Source organism: Mirounga angustirostris, unplaced genomic scaffold, assembly GCF_029215605.1.
Source record: "Mirounga angustirostris isolate CCGP_5_RB_7025 unplaced genomic scaffold, mMirAng1.0.hap1 SCAF_10, whole genome shotgun sequence".
In the NCBI taxonomy this organism is placed as follows: domain Eukaryota; kingdom Metazoa; phylum Chordata; class Mammalia; order Carnivora; family Phocidae; genus Mirounga; species Mirounga angustirostris.
This window is the reverse complement of record NW_026991718.1, coordinates 29,176,850-29,193,580: the sequence shown is the minus strand read 5'-3', so window position 1 is coordinate 29,193,580 and position 16,731 is coordinate 29,176,850. Positions and strand designations below refer to the sequence as shown.

General features: G+C 39.7%; 1 protein-coding gene across 5 annotated transcripts in view; it reads left to right on the top strand.

Moving 5' to 3' along the window:
* The window catches only part of FEZ2 (fasciculation and elongation protein zeta 2), a 42,967-nt gene that overhangs the window by 13,813 nt on the left and 12,423 nt on the right, over nt 1–16,731 (top strand). For all 5 annotated transcript variants that reach the window (XR_008506844.2, XM_045884406.3, XM_045884404.3 and 2 more), the window contains one exon: nt 43–311. Coding sequence is in view for 4 of the 5 variants with exons in the window: in XM_045884406.3 (XP_045740362.1) it covers nt 43–311 (269 nt within the window). In the remaining variant the exon portion in view is untranslated. The remainder of the gene's footprint in view (nt 1–42; nt 312–16,731) is intronic.

Sequence of the window (16,731 nt, the reverse complement as noted above, 5' to 3'; positions counted from 1 at the left end):
CTTTTCATCTTAGTATCTGCTGTGCTTTGCTTTTGGTCACAGGAGTAAAAAGGCTCTCAGTCTCTGAATTAAATGAGCTACTGGAAGAAATTGAGACTGCCATCAAGGAATTCTCTGAAGAGCTGGTGCAGCAGTTGGCCCTGCGAGACGAACTGGAGTTTGAAAAGGAAGTGAAAAATAGCTTTATTTCTGTTCTCATTGAAGTGCAAAACAAACAGAAAGAGCACAAAGAAACAGCCAAGAAGAAAAAGAAACTCAAGAACGGCAGCTCTCAGAATGGGAAGAATGAGAGAAGTCACATGCCCGGCACAGTAAGTGGTGTTTGCGGGAGTCCTGGAGTGCCTGGAGCCGCTCCCGTGGTGGTCCCAGGGCCCCAGGCCAGGGGCAGGCCCCCGCTCCCAACGCCTGCGTGTGCGGGCGGGCTTCTCGTGCTTCTCACGGGAGCACACGTGGGGCTCTGCTCTAGGAGACCCCTGTGCTCAGCTCTTGCAGAAAGGTGTTTTCTTGGTGAGCATATAATGGTTTTCCAAGTAATTCGATACTGAGATGTTTAGGAGGGAAGTCAGTGGAAGGAAGGCCGGGGAATAAAGAAGGAGGGTATCTTAAAGGTGACGGTTTCAATACAGCAAAGTGTTAATAGTGGTTATTTATGTTTGGTTGGTGGGCTTACGAATGGTATTTTCTTGTTTTTGCTTCTTTTGTATAATAAAAAATTAAAAGGGGGTGCATTTAAAGGTAGCCGAACTGTGCTGAGCCTACAGTCACAGACTGATTTGTAATCAACTTCCTCCTGATTTATCAGCCAAGTTGGAATATGAAGGTGTTCGAGGCAGTTATGTGATATCAGCCATTTGCCCTTGTATTTGGCAGATTAGAATATTCCTTTTTTTTTTTTTTTAAAGATTTTTTTTATTTATTTGAGACAGAATGAGAGAGAGAGAGAGAGCACATGAGAGGGGGGAGGGTCAGAGGGAGAAGCAGGCTCCCTGCCGAGCAGGGAGCCCGATGCGGGACTCGATCCAGTGACTCCAGGATCATGACCTGAGCCGAAGGCAGTCGCTTAACCAACTGAGCCACCCAGGCGCCCCCAGATTAGAGTATTTCTAACTGGTGAAAAAAAGTTTAGAATATGTGAATCTTTGACTCTTCATATGAGATTTCTTGTTTTCTACCTTTTCATTTTTCTTAAGTGGCCCTATTTCGTGTGATTAAACTCCATCATAAACATTAACTAATTATATGAGATGTATTTATTTATGGGTTTTAGAGCCATTTCATTTTTCTTTGATCAGTTGAGACCTTCTATATAGCCACCTTCATTTTATTTGTATGTGAAGAAATGTTGATTTTATTTTTCTGAAGTATAATCGTTGGGCAAAGGGATCCATTTTTCTAAAAGGAATGTCCCTTTTTCATTCATGATTTTGATAACATGGTAATACAAATTACCACAAACTAGCTATTATGGTTTGTAATAATGTAAGTTCTGTCTTTGATTAAGTCTCAATTTATTTTTTCTAAGGAATACTTATCAGAGAATTGGTTCTTATTAACCAGACTCTGCTGGAACCCAGGGAAGAGAATGCAGTTCTAGGTTGCTGGGTCACCAATGAGCAGTTGATACAAACAAAAAGAATCTCCCCATTTAGCCTATTCATTGTCTGCTTTGGCCTGTGAGTAAATGGACATTTTCTTGGTATAAAGTCCGTTTGTTTGTTGAAAGGACATAGTTCATAAACTGATTTTGAGAAAGTTCTCAGATATGTGGTACAAAATATTTTTGAGAAATGGCAGTATTGATTGAAGAGGTGTTAATTAGTCGCTTCCAGTGACTACTCTGGAAAAGCAAAAACCCCCAAACATCCAAAAACATTTGTTTGAATATACAATGCTAGAAAGTTTGCTTTAAATTTCTGGAGCAAAATTTGTATGTTGTATTTTTTTAAAAATTGCACCTTTTAAATTGCCCTGTTATTCAAGGGTGATTAAACAAAATGCCTAGTTAAAAAGTCATAGCATGGTTGGTAATTTCTATCTGTCCGCTTTTAAGAATTACATGTAAACCCTCCATTTATTAGTGTTAACACTTGGCTGAGGGAAATAAATTTATCCCGAGAGGGGTATAAAGCCTCCTTTTTGTAACTCCCATATAAAAAGTGTTAGAGTGGATTCGTGGTGAAATGGTACATGGCATTTATATTGAGAAATGGATTTGGCAAGGCAACATTTAGATCTTACTCAAACCTTTATGAGTCTTGAAATAGATTCATAGTCAATTTTTTCACAGTATATGGACCTGTGAAGTTGCTTCTTGAGTCCTGATCTACTATTAGTAACAAAACCTTTAATCAGGTTACTAATGGCATTGCTAAGCATGTGGTACTGGTTCCCTCTATAAGCTGGAAAAAGACCATCCCATCTGCGACACAAGGAGTCTGAAATCTGTGATTCTGAAAAGGGTGGTAGGTGGCTCAAAAGAACCCTAAAGTGAAACGGCCAATTGGATAAACAGCTTGCAAAAGATAATAAATACCTTGTTAGACATTTTATGTAACGTGGTTTGGGCAAGTCCTGTCTCTCTGAGTTAGCTATCATCAGTAATACAAATGTCTAAAAATTGGTGACCTTCTTACAGAGATCATGCTTTATCTATTTTCTAATAACATTAATCACTTTTTTCTTTTTACCTTGGATATTTTTGTTTTATTAGCAGGACTTGGTTTTCTTTCCTTAAGCATGGAATAGCTTCCTTCCATTTTTCCTTAAACATGTTTCATTGAAACAAAACATCCATTTGTAGTTGGTGTAACACTTTATCCATATTTGCTAGCTCTTCTCTTTGGTCCAAAGACACTAAAGAAATACCTGGGTGGGAATAGAACAGAGTTAAACTCTTTAGGTGTTAATTTTGGAGACTTTTTGTTTCAAACATTTTCTGTAGTGAAAAAAAGAATTGGGGGCTTAGGGATGCTATTTAGAGCATTAGATGGTTTTGGGGGGCATGGAAATACTATTAAATATTAAAGAAAGTATTGAGTATCTTATACAAGTGAAATGTTACCTTGATTTGTTTTAATTTTTAAAATCTGCTACATGTTGGCTAAGATAAAGCAATACACATTCATCCCGCAGATACTTGCAGGGTGTGTCTTCTTGTGCCGGGCACTGTTGAAGATACAGTGGCAAATAAAGCAGACAAGGCCCAGGGCCTGTTGGGGTTTATATTATAATGAGGGAGACAGGCAATAAACAAAGAAAGAATGACTGGACAGTGTCATTTTTGATAGTAATAAATGCCACCAAGACAATAAAAGCCTGGGTAAGGCGGTTGATAGCAATGCTGTTGGGGAGCTGTTTTTGATAGAGTGGTCACTATGTCACTGCTCCTTCTGATGAGCAAGGTAGTCCTGTCTTTTTCCAGTTCTCTGGAGAGGAGGTTAGAGGAGTAGATCTTCTCTTTGGGAAATGAGACTCAAGAGAGCAGAAAACTTTTTATCTCTTCTGTCCTGTTGTTCAGCATCAGAAGAAAGAGGGGTGGGAGTGGAGTTTGGAATGGTTGACGGGTACTGTCTGTTAATCACTGTGGTGATCTGCATGCATGTTTTTGAACTGACCATGCTGTTCTGGGCCTTGGTGCTTTTATATATGCCACTCCCTTTTCTGGGGTGGCCCTCTATTCCTATTTTTCCCAGTACACTTGGGAGATTTTTTTCATTTTTTAATTTGACCTTTGAAATCCTGGACAGGCATTGTCTCCCTTTTTTAGAAGCTTCCTCGATGATTATTCTTCCAATGCAGAACTGACTACTCTCTCCTTCTTTTGGGGTTAGTATTATTCCTCTTGACTATTTCTGTGGCACTGTCACACTGTATTGTAGTTTTTTGTTTTCATGTCTGTCCGTCATGGGTCTCTAAGGATAGGAAGTGTCACTTTATCTTTATATCCTTAGGTGTAACATTAGGTACTAACAAATTTCTACTAATAAATGTGCGAAAGAAATAAACTTGCAAATCTGTATTTCTACCTAGGGTCTTTCTGTCAGGTGCCAGGCCCTTGGAGACCGAGGAGCCTATTGATTTAAGAATTTTGGGTTAAGAGCTGTATTTGAGTCCTGTGCCTGCCTCTGGGTACATCTCCGTTTGAGTTTTGGGAGGGTTAAATGAAATAACGTATGGAAGACTAGTATATATCCTGAGTAAATGCTAGTTACATATCCAACTGCCTACTAGTTATCTCTCTCTGAAATTTATCAAACTAAAGTTACCGTTTTCCTAAAGTTGAATTTATTTCTTATATATTTTTCTTTTGGTTAGTTGAACAGTCTACTCATTCACTGAAATCAGTGCAATTTCTAAGTCAGAGGATATGCAGTTTTGGAGGGTTTTAAACAACCATCTTTTCATATGGTTCTACAGAAGTGAAACCCAGTAATTGCATAAGTGAGCAACCATTTCCCCATACCTCCAACCAACAATGGGTATTGTTAGCCTTTTGATATATACTGACCTGAAAGGCAAATAATGGTTTGATCTGTTGACTTCTGTATTCTTTTGTGAGTTGCCTATTAAGTCACATTTTAGATGTTTTTTGTATTTATTTATGAGGGTACACATACTTCTAATCTCATAGTATTGTACCCTGTTGTCATCATTGGATTAAATCTCACCTGGGAAGGAGTGCAGCCTTCCCAAAAGCTCATTCACATTGTTTTGTTGTTTAGCATCTCACCTAATTTTTGTTTTTTTTACACATCACTTAATGCCTGTTTGTTGAATTGAAACTTCACTATAAAGGAGATAGAATCCCAAAGGATTTGGTTTGTCCTATTTGAATTGTTGTTCTATCAGGGATTTTTGTTGTTGTTGCCAGTCTTCTGTTTATGTTGTATAGAGTCACAGACCGTTGGACTTCAGTGGCAGTTCACATGAGTACAAGAACAAGTCAGAGTATACCAGGTGTGTTTTAATTTAGCAGTGGTTGTCACCTAGAATTATCTGAAGTTGTAAAGACATGAGTGTTTACTTGCTTGGCATCATACCTCAGTATATGGATGAAATGGACATACTTCTTCCTTTAGGATCCGGTAATGTTTTCAAATTAAAAGTCACATGTAGGGTTGTGTTTTCTAAGTCTAGGGTTGAGAAGATAGGAATCTGTAGTGTCTTTTCTGTTTGCCGTAATCACTTGGCGCTTTCAAGAGAGAGTTCTCATGTGTGGGACTTAACACCAGCAATAATAAATAGTTGCCTTCAATTAACCTGAAGAAGTTAATTTTGAAACTTTTGGGGTATTAAGAATCAGTAACTCTGTTTTAAAAAGAATTGTATTGCCCTGTTGCTTTTGGGGGTTGGGGAGATAACTGCCTAATGATGGGGACAGCTAGGCCTTGGCTGATAGTCTTTCTTATATATTTCTTTCACAGATGCACTGCTCTGTATTTATGACTCACTTAGCTCATATTATGACGAATAGTCAAATCTATTTTGTTTCTCTTTTACATGCAGAAATGCCCCAGTAATAGTTTTTCATTTAATCTTCACCAAAGCTGACTTTAAGAGAAATTTATTTTCATTTAGATAGCTCTGATTAGATTGTTCTGAAGTTATTCCAGTTTGTTCCAGCTCCTAGCTTAGAAGGATCTGTTTTGACACTACTTGAATTTGGAGCTTTTGTTTAAAATAAGATGGACCTATTTTTTTTCTTCCCTTCTTTTTAATTTGGAATTTTCAAATTTCACATTTGTTAAGGTGATTTAGACTGAGGATTGACAAGGCAAACTACTGCCTGAGGGCCAAATTGGCCCTCTGCCTATTTTATAAATAAAGTTTTATTGGAACATAGCCATGTCCATTTATTTCCATATGGTCTATGGCTGCTTTGGTGTTACAAGGACAGAATTGAATAATTGTGACAAACTGTGTGGACTGCAATCTAAAATATTAACTCTCTGGCCCTTTATAGGAGAAGTTTTCCAACCCCTGATTTAGACTAAAATTTAATAAAATGAAAAAAATTTGAAGAAAAAAAAAAGATTCAAACTCCATTTAAAGTGAATTTGTATAAAAAGATCACTATATTGTGACTAAAATTTATTATAAAATGTAGCCTTGTTTTATCTGAGTGTATTGAATTGTTCTCTTCTTCAGGGCCCCATCCAGCAGCCTGAATTATGCCTATAGGTAGTGATGCCTTGGCCAGTCCATCTCCAGGCCACTTGCGTAAGGCACTCTGCCTAGCAATAGACCTTTGTGCTCTGTGTGTCAGATTCCCAAGTAGCTAAGTGAAGACAGCCAGCAGGTAGACCAGTTGTCTCTAGATTTGGGGCCAAATGAAAAACTTAAAAATGTTGGCAGTCCTCTGGGTACACTGTATTTATAGACAGTAATAAAAAGTAGCTTAAAGAAGGTAGAGGAGAAGTAGAAAAGGAGCTGATCCCCCTCCACCACTTTTTCTAAGTAGTGGTACTCAAGAGGATAAAGTCTGCCTATATATGTGAATAAATATTAATACATTTTCAACAGTAATTTCTTGGCTATCTTTGATAGCATTTCTCTGTTTTCTCTCTCTTTTTTCCTTATAGTTGACACACCAATGTTACATTAGTTTCAGGTGTATAGCGTAGTGATTTGGCAACTCTACGTTATACTATACTCACCACAGTGTAGCTACCATCACCAAACAACGCTATTACGGTAGCATGCACCTTTCATCCAGTAACTGGAAGCCTGTACCTCCCATTCACCTTCACCCATTTGTACCTCCCTTCCCCCGGCAACCACCAGCTTGTTCTCTATATTTAAGGGTCTGTTTCTGGTGTTTATTTGTTCATTTATTTTTTAGATTCCACACGTAAGTGAAATCCTGTGGTATATGTATGACTTATTCACTTAGCATAATACCCTCTCGGCCCATTCATGTTGTTGCAAATGGGAAGAATTCATTCTTTTTTATGGCTGAGTAATATTCCACCACATCTTCTTTATCCATTTATCTATCAATGGGCATATTTTGACTATTGTAAATAATGCTGCAGTAGATACAGGCGGTGAATATATCTTTTCGAATTGGTGTTTTTGTTTTCCTTGGGTAAATATCCAGTAGTGGACCATATGGTATTTCTATTTTTCATTTTTTGAGGAGTCTCCATGTTGTTTTCCACAGTGGTTCAATTTACATTCCCACTAACAGTACATGAGGATTCCCTTTTCTCCACATCCTCACCAACACTTGTTACTTCTTGGTTTTTTGATACTAGCCATTCTGACAGGTATGAGATGATAACTCATTGGGGTTTTGATTTGTTATTTCCCTGATGGTTAGTGATGTTGAACATCTTTTCATATTTCTGTTGGCCTTTTATGTGTCTTCTTTGGAAAAATGTTTCTTCAGGTCCTCTGCCCATTTTTACTTGGATTATTTGTTATTTTGGTGTTGAGTTGTATAACTTATATATTTTTCATATTAACCCCTTATCAGATATATCATTTGCAAATATCTTCTTCCATTCAGTGGGTTGCCTTTTTGTTTTGTTGATGGCTTCTTTTGCTGTGCAGAAGTTGTGTGTGTGTGTGTGTGTGTGTGTGTGTGTGTAGTCCCAGTAGTTTATTTTTGCTTTTGTTTCCCTTGCCCAAGGCCACATATATAGAAAAATGTTGCTAAGGCTGATGTCCAAGAGATTACTGCCTTTGTTTTCTTTAAGGAATTTTATGGTTTCAGGTCTCACATTTAGGTCTTTCTTTTTTTAAGATTTTATTTATTTGAGAGAGAGAGATAGAGCATGGGTAGGGGGTGGGGAGAGGGAGAGGAAGAAGCAGGCTTCCCGCTGAGCAGGGAGCCCGATGTGGGGCTTGATCACAGGACGCTGAGATCATGACCTGAGCCGAAGGGAGATGCTTAACCAACTGAGCCACCCAGGCGCCCCTCACATTTAGGTCTTTAATCCATTTTGAATTTATTTTTGTATGTGGTATCAGAAAGTGGCCCAGTTTCATTCTTTTGCATGTAGCTGTCGAGTTTTTTCAGCACCATTTATTGAAGAGACTGTATATTGTATATTTTTTGTATATTCTTGTCTCTTTCCCCACTGTATAGTCTTATCTCTTTTGTTGTAGATTAATTCACTGTATAAGCTTAGGTTTATTTCTGGGCTTTCTATCCTGTTCTCTTGATCTGTATGACTATTTTTGTGCCAGTACCATACTATTTTATTGCTACAGTTTTGTAGTATTATCTTGAAATCTGGGATTGTGATACCTCCAGCTTTTTTCTTCTTTCTCAAGATTGCTTTGACTATTCGGGTCTTTTGTGATTCCATACAAATTTTAGGATTACTTGTTCTAGTTCTAAGAAAAATACTATTGGTATTTTGATAGGGATTGTGTTGAGTCTGTAGATTGCTTTGGGTAGTATGGACATTTTAGCAATATTTGTTCTTCCAGTCCATGAGCATGGTGTATCTTTCCATTTGTGTTGTCTTCAATTTCTTTCATCAGGGTTTTATAAAAGTTCTCAGAGTACAGGTCTTTTACCTCCTTGGTTAAGTTTACTACTTTGTTATTAGTGTATAGAAACACAACAGGTTTCTGTATATTAATTTTGTATCCTGCAATGTTACTGCATTCATTTATTAGTTCTAGTATTCTGTAGAGTCTTTAGAGTTTTCTATTTTTAGTAACATGTCATCTGCAAATAGTGACAGTTTAACTTTTTTCTTATCTATGTGGATGCCTTTTATTTCTTGTCTGATTGCTGTGGTGAGGATTTCCAGTACTGTGTTGAATAAAAGTGGGAGAGAGGATCTTGTCATGTTCCTAAAAGCTTTTCCTCATTGAGTATTGTGTTAGCTGTCAGTTTGTCATATATGGCCTTTATTATCTTGAGGTATATTCCTTCTAAACCCACTTTATTGAGAGTTTTTATCATGAACAGATGTTGAGTTTTGTCAAATGCTTTTTCCTGCATCTATTGAGATGATCATATGGTTTTTATCTTTCATTTTGTTAATGTGATATATCACATTGATTGATTTGTGGCTGTTGAACCATTCTTGCATCCGAGGAATAAATCCCACTTAATTGAGGTGAATGATTCTTTTAGTGTATTGTTGAATTCGGTCTGCTAATATTGTGTTGAGAATTTTTGTAGATATGCTCATTAGGGATATTGCCTGTAGTTTTTTTGTAATGTCTTTGTCTGGTTTTGGTTTTGGAATAATAATGCTGGCCTCATAGGATGAATTTGGAAGCTTTCCTTCCTCTTCCAGTTTTTGGAATTATTTGGAGAGAATAGGTATCAACTCTTAATATTTGGCACAATTCGCCTGTAAATCCATGTGGTCATGGACTTTTGTTTGTTTAGAATTTTTTTTTTTTTAAATTTTTATTTATTTGACAGAGAGAGACAAGAGAGGGAACACAAGCAGGGGGAGTGGGAGAGGGAGAAGCAGGCTTCCTGTGGAGCAGGGAGGCTGATGTGGGGCTGGATCCCAGGACCTTGGGATCATGACCTGAGCCGAAGACAGACGCTTAACCACTGAGCCACCCAGGCGCCCCTGTTTAGAATTTTTGATTACCGATTCAGTTTTGTTGCTAGTAATCAGTCTGTTCAGATTTTCTGTTTCTTCGTGATTCAGTTTTGGAAGATAGTATGTTTCTAGGAATTTATCCATCTCTTCTAGATTTTCCAGTTTGTTGGCATATAATTTTTTGTAGTGGTCTCTTACAATCCTTCATATTTTTCTTTATTGTAATGGGCATTCCTAAAAATTAGTGTTAGGGCCATAGAATGGAAGGTCATTGTAGGGCAGAGAGAAACTTGGATGTGTAATATTTATTTTAATAATTCACACCTATGAATTATGAATTAGTTTAGATGTAGAACAGTTTTATTTTATGAAAGATAGTATTGCCTAGAGAAATATATGTCACCGCCAGTTTTTGTTTACCATTATCTACTATTTGTTTTCTGCAATTGTCTTTTGGTAACAGACTGGTAATAGTGAGCTTTCATGACCCAACAGTTAAAAATCAGGAGTCTGTTCTTGACTCTTTATGCTTTGGAGAGGTTTGTTAATTGTTTGTTAATATAACACAAATTCACATAAAAGCCACAATATGCCAGGAAATTGTATTCTTATTATATACTGAGAGTATTCATGAGTATCAGGAAATAATTCATAAAATTACCAGGGTTAATTATTTTACTCTAATTTTAATAGCTTTGAAAATGTTTGCCAACACTAATTTAATTACCACATTAATATTAAATTACGTAAAGATTTTTAAAAATGTTCAAATACAAAAAAAATTAAATTGATAATATTCCATTTAACTCCTAACCTTGAAAATCTTCATACACATCTTCCTGTTCTGAGAGCAAAATTCCAAAATAGTTTAATATTCAAGACATATTCAAATATTTATCTACTTTGGTATAATTCATATTTTCTAATTTACTTGGATCTGGTTATTTTTTTCTGCAGAAACTTTTTCAGTAGAATTTGCATTTACAACTGCTTTATAATTCACATTAAAAGTATTTGATCTGAAGAAGTGTCAAACAGACTCAAATTTTACATCTTAGGTAATACTTATTTGAATATTTTTGCTTTGTAATTTTTTTACAATTATTGTTTTCAATTCTGTTTTTCTTGTATTTTGTGTTTCGATTATTTTAAGAATTTAAAAATTAAAAGTACTGTTCTATAAGTCAGTATTTGAAAATCATGTCATTCAAACTATTGCAAATGCTGTGATTTATGAGGAACCATAATTATGTTTGAATTTCACTTTCTTTTGAATCTCTTGAGTATAAAGAATATTTATGGAGTCAGAGCATAAATTAGGATACGAGTCAGAAATAGATGAAAAGCATTTCTTAATTGCTTTTCCTAACCTTTTTTCTGACACTGAGCTTTGAATTTGGGATTTTTAAAAGATTTCCTGGCTTGTTAGAGATCTGTGCCCGTGGGTCTCAGATAAGGCTAAGAGAAAAGTCTGGTAGCAGGAATAGTCTGAATTTCCTGGCCTCCTGGTTAGTTTGGCCTTCCCTGTGCTGGATCCTTCTTTCGGTGAAATTAGTTAAGCTGGTGAATGTTCTGTGCAGAGAATGATTTGATATATTTAGGACTCCAGAAAAGAATTAACAGATCACATCGCTGTATCTGATTCTTGTTGCTTTTCAGTTTACACAGTGTTTGTGTTTACTAGCTCTTTTCTTTCTCTTGTTCAGAAAGACCTTGAATTAGCTGCAAGTGTTACTTGTTTTCAGCTTAAGCTTTTTGGCTGAGTTGTATATTTAGTCAGGGACAGTAGTTTCTTTTCTTCATGTTGTCTTCAGCTCCTTAGGCTAGAGACTATCTGTAGTCAGGAGTGTATTATTTCTCAGGTTTTGTTTTATTTATATGAGAACTAAAACTACTCATTACTTGTTCTGGAGAAAAGTAGAAAGATGTGGTTACTTCTTTTTGGGAGCTATGTCCCCCCAAATGTTGTTCTAGCCTTTCTAGAGAAATGTTTTGAATATTTTTGGATATCAGTATTTGCTGAACGCTCTAAGTGACTCCCATGGACTACTTCATTTAATCCTCACAGCGACCCTACAGATTTTATTAATATTCCTGCCATTTCATAAATGGGTAGACAGAAGCTCAGCAGAGGCCTTAGCTCACAGAACCTGTACATACTGGCACGAGGATGTAACACAGAGGTGTGTGCAAGGGACCCTTGGCTCTGCGTTTCTCCTGGTAAGCGGTGCAGGTGTTTTGTCTGTGGCCTTGGAGATCTTGGCTCCTTTCCCTCTTCTGTCAGATTTTTCTAATTTTTGTTTTTAATCTCCTGTATCTTGTTTATACTTTGCTCCTGGTTTTGTATGGGAAAAGATTCTAGAGATTGGCTGATTTTGAGACTTAAATACCTACTCACGCCAGGGAAGGAAATGGTCATGAGGTAGCTGTGAGTATTCTCATTGTAAATCATGCGACTGGAGCCCCGGATTGACTAAACTTCTTCCCCCATCCTCACTGTTACTTTGGCACTTTGTTAGCAGTGAGGGAAACAATAAAGTAAATACTGTAATGCTTAATCATTTTCCTGCTTATAAATGGGCTCATATCAAAAATTCCATTCTGAGAAGGGCATTTTACAGAGCTATTAACTCCTTTGTAAAGATACGGTGGAAAACAGATGGATAGATTACAAGGTAATTTTAGACCCCCAGAATCTTTACTAGCTCTTCACTTTGCATTTGAACATTTGGATCCTTCAAATTTAGAAATGGTAGATTAAATGGAGGCAGGATTAGGTTTTCTGACGTACTTAATATTGCAGTTGTTTATTTTAATTAAGCTAAATTAAGAAATCCTTAATATCCTTTATTTCATCGAGCGTTCCTAACCGCGAGACTTCTGAAAGTGCTTTGACAGGTCTGTAGTACTTTTACCGTGAGAAATGTTCAACAAAGGAATGCTTCTCTTCTCCTCTTCCTCCTCCCTCTGCCCCCCGAATAAAATTTAAGCATAGACAAAATCTTCCCTCTGGCCCAGTTCAGTACCAGAAGCACCTAATCACACCATGTCTGCTCTCAAGGTTATAAATGTAGTGTTTCTAAATGAGCTGATGTTTACTGAAAAGTAAATTTAATCTGTCTCTGGGGTTTTATCTTTTTAAAGTTCATTTTGCCTTCCAAAAGGGGTATTGTTTTATGGAATTTATAGGGCAGTTGTGAAACCACCTATTGTGTGTTCTTGGAGCTCTTTTCCTATTTCTTCCTTGTCCTGCCTGGTCTTTCCTTTCCTTGATCCTTCTAGTTCATTGATCTGCGTGCTACTCTTTTGTTATCCTAGAGGTTTTGTATTTCTTAGTCACTCCATTGTTTTACAAACCTTGTCAACAAGATTATTTATCTTTATTAATTTCACACTGACTTCCTAGACCGGGTTCTTCAGTGGTCTTTTTCAGAACTTCATCATTGACTTCTTTGACAAATAACTTTGTATCTTATCATGTCATCTGTCTTCTGTTCACCTTCAGATTATTTTTGCTTTTTAGCTCTTTAAAAAAAAAATTTCTCTCCTAAACAAGTCAGAGAAAAAATTTCTCTTCTCAATATGGTTACCCCAGGTGCTAACACTCCTGGGCTCTGGTCTTAGAAGTGTCAAACTGTGGCTTAGTAGACATCTATAAATGCCATTGGGGTAGATAACTCTGAATGTGTCATTTGGCTGTGCAGTTTTGTCCTTCTAGAGCACTTACATTATAACCTTATGTGACCTTGCAGTCCCATACTGGTGTGTGTGTGTGTGTGTGTGTGTTTTGATTTGCCTTCTTAAAGAAACCATGGATAATCTCGGTTGAGATAATTCATAGATTCATACGATTTACTAATAAGAGACCTTTACAAATGATACCACTTCATCACCTGTTTCACTGGTGTGGAAACAGGCATGTGTGGGTTTAGTGACTGCTCCTTAGTCAGACGTCGGTGGCAAGGCTGGGAGAGAGCTCGGAGCCCTGCTTTCTATTTCAGTATTTTTCTATCCCAGTTGACTCTTGGAAAATTTTCTGATTCCAAATACTTCTGACTAAGGTGTGATTCCTAGTTCCATCGCCAAATCTGAAAGTATTTCACTGGTATGGGTAATAATTGCTACAGAATTTTCTAATTTCAGCCAGCGACTATCCATCGAAGGCCTCCTGCGTGCTGAGGATGGGTTTGTGCTTTGTTGGCACACGAAAGAAGTGTCTGACATTATTTCTTCCTTTAACGATTGTGAGAACTTAGTTAAATTTATTAAAAAATTAACCCAAACTGGGGCACCTGGGTGGCTCAGTTGGTTAAGTGTCCTACTCTTGATTTTGGCTTAGGTCATGATCTCAGGGTTGCGAGATCGAGCCTCTTGTCATGCTCTGTGCTGGGTGTGGAACCTGCTTGAGATTCTCTCTTTCCCTCTTACTTTGCTCCCCCTACCCCCCGCCCCAGCTCTCTCTTCCTAAAAAAAAAATTTAACCCAAACTTTCTTTTTTCTTTCTCTGCTGTTTTTCTTTAGATATTGTGCCTCATCCCCACTTTAAAAAAAATCTGGATTATCTTTTTTTTTTTTTTACTATTATGAGATAGACATATGTTGATCTCTAATTATGTGTCAGGCATGAGTATTAAGGATGCAGAGTAAATCCCAGCATGCGGGGGCATGCTACGTGGGGATCCAGCTGACAAACCATGCAACGTACTTTATGCAGTGATTCTCAGCCAGGCCAGTTTTGCCCCCCCGTACGATTTTAGGCAATGTCCAAAAACATTTGTCCTTGTCACAAGTGGATGAGGTGTTGGGCAGTTGCTACCGGCATTCCCAGTAGAGGCCAGTGATGCCGTTCAACACACCACACTGCACACTCCACCCCACACAAACAGCTGTCTGACTTCACATGGCTGTCAAGGTTGAGAAAACTAGGTGAACAGTGATAATTGCTGTATTCAGAGCAGCTACCATGTTCTTGGTGGGTTCTGTGTCTGGCACCGTCTCGTGATGGAGGTGTGGATAAGTTGCTATTGCCCCTAGTTTGGTTTAGGGGTCTGGGAAGGCTGAGTTGAATCTGGAGAACAAGAAGAAGAAGGGGCAGGCCTACCAAGCAGAGGGCATGGTGGGGGCAGCCATCTGGAGGTGACAGGCACATCTGGGGCCCTGTAGGTGGTTCACTATGGCTAGAAGTTGAGAGAGCAAGCTGAAGGCGAGAGAGAAAGTCACTCAAGAAGAAGGTGAGGAAGTAGCAAAGTAGAAGCTGGAAAATGGGTAGCTTTGTATGCCATGCTAAGGCGTTTGTTTGGTCGTTATGTAAAGGCTGTAGGAAACCCAAAAAGAGGTTTTAAGTGGATCATTACCTGGGCAGATTTGTCTTTTGGGAGGATAAATTCAGTGTTTCAAGGAGAACTAATTGGAAGGGGGCAACTAGAGAGACGTTGACTCAGAGGCACTCATTCAGGTAAGAAATGAGCCATGAAGTTACAGTAGGGCCGGGAAAATGGTTGAACTTCAGAGATATGAAAGAGGTGGAATCTCTTGGTTGGGCAGCAGGGAAGAGAGGATGAAGGGTCCGGTCACTGATTCCTGACTTGGGCAAGCATAGGTAGAACACATGTGCCCCCTCCCAAAGGGAGATGCACAGGTCTTGTTAATAGCAACTGCGTGGAGCCTCCAGCCCGGCATCTTTGGGGGGTTACCTGCTTTTCCCGTCCGCTCTGGATGTAGCCTCTATGATGCCAAGGTTAAGTCTGCCATGTTAGCACATCCGCCCACCAGGATGGAGCAAGAACAGGGCCGCCGCAGTAAAAACTGCTTATGGGAAGGAGGGGAGAGTGGGACTACTCGGCAGCTCCTGTTTCACCACCACTGGGGGAGGCTAACAGGACCCCTGTGCACTGGCCGCGGATGGAACTCCTGGGTTGGCCGGTTTGGCTGCTTTTGGTTTTGCTCTCTGAGGGGATCTCTCTTGTCCATGGTCCTTTGTAGCTCATCGGGGAGGGTGTTTACTTCGTGTTGCAGCTCAGATGTCACCTCCTCAGAGAGCTTTTCTCTGACCTCCCGATACAAAATAGGCGTCCCGATTTTTATTGCCGTGGTGCAGCTATCAGCTGGGGCGTTACTTGTTTGACTCCTGGCCCCGCTTCTGCTGGAATGTCAGGTCATCAGGGGAGGAGGGGCTTGGCTGGTGTGCTCGCTCGGAGTCGCTAAGACCTGTGATATCTGGCCCCTGTTTTTTGAAAGAGTGGATACATGCATGAGAAAGGTAGAGAATGCTCAAGAGGAATAGGATTAAAAAAGAAACAAAACTTTTATTTCTGGTGGGAGAGAGGAAGATGAGTTCAGGTTTGGATATGATGAGTTTTAGCAATATTCAGGTGCAGATGGCCGAGAGGCCATTGAACACGCAAGTGACACTCAGTGACGTGTCCTGGGCCCTTCCTCAGTGCCAGGCTCGGTTCTCAGCCCTTTCCTGATCTTAGCAAAGTGGAGCTGTACATTGGTGGCAGCAGAAGTGAAAAACGGCGGGGTGGGACCGTTCAGAGCGCGTGCATGAGAAAAACAGTAGGGACAGACCCCCCCGGGGGACACCGGTATATGAGAGCCGAGCAGAGAAAGGGCCACCTCTGGGAAGGGGCAGCCCGAGGGGCAGGCGGAAGCCAGGGCCAGGAGCCTGCGGCATCCAGGGCAGGGGCACAGGTGGAGCGCTTACCGGGGGTCTCAGAGGGATCTGAAAAGTGTCCCTGGACCTCAGCATCAGAGAAGTGACCCGGGAAGAGCTGTTTGAGGAAACCCTGGGGAAAGGAACTTGGTTGAGGGCTGGAGAATTTAAAGTTGCCCCTGAGACAGAGCGGGCCGGAGGAAGAGTTTGAAAACAGCGAGGGCCGGACAGGGTGGCGCTGTGATTCCTGGCTGGCGGTGGGGATTGATGGCCGCCGGGGCGCTGGGGGAGGGATGGGCTCCGACGTCTCTCGTGAACCTTGAGATTTTGCTGTGCTGTCCTTTTCCCGCTGGGGCGGGAGGCAGTAACATGGTGCCAGCCACCTTGCTTCCCTGCCCAGGCCGCCGCGGGGGGCCACCGGCCCCAGCTCCGGACTCAGCCCCCCTCAGCCCCGGGGCACGGCTCTAGGGAGAGTTCCTTTACTTGTCTCGCTAGGATCAGCTCTTAGCCATGTGCTTTGTGCTTTTCCGGGTCGCTGTGGCTTCACGTGGC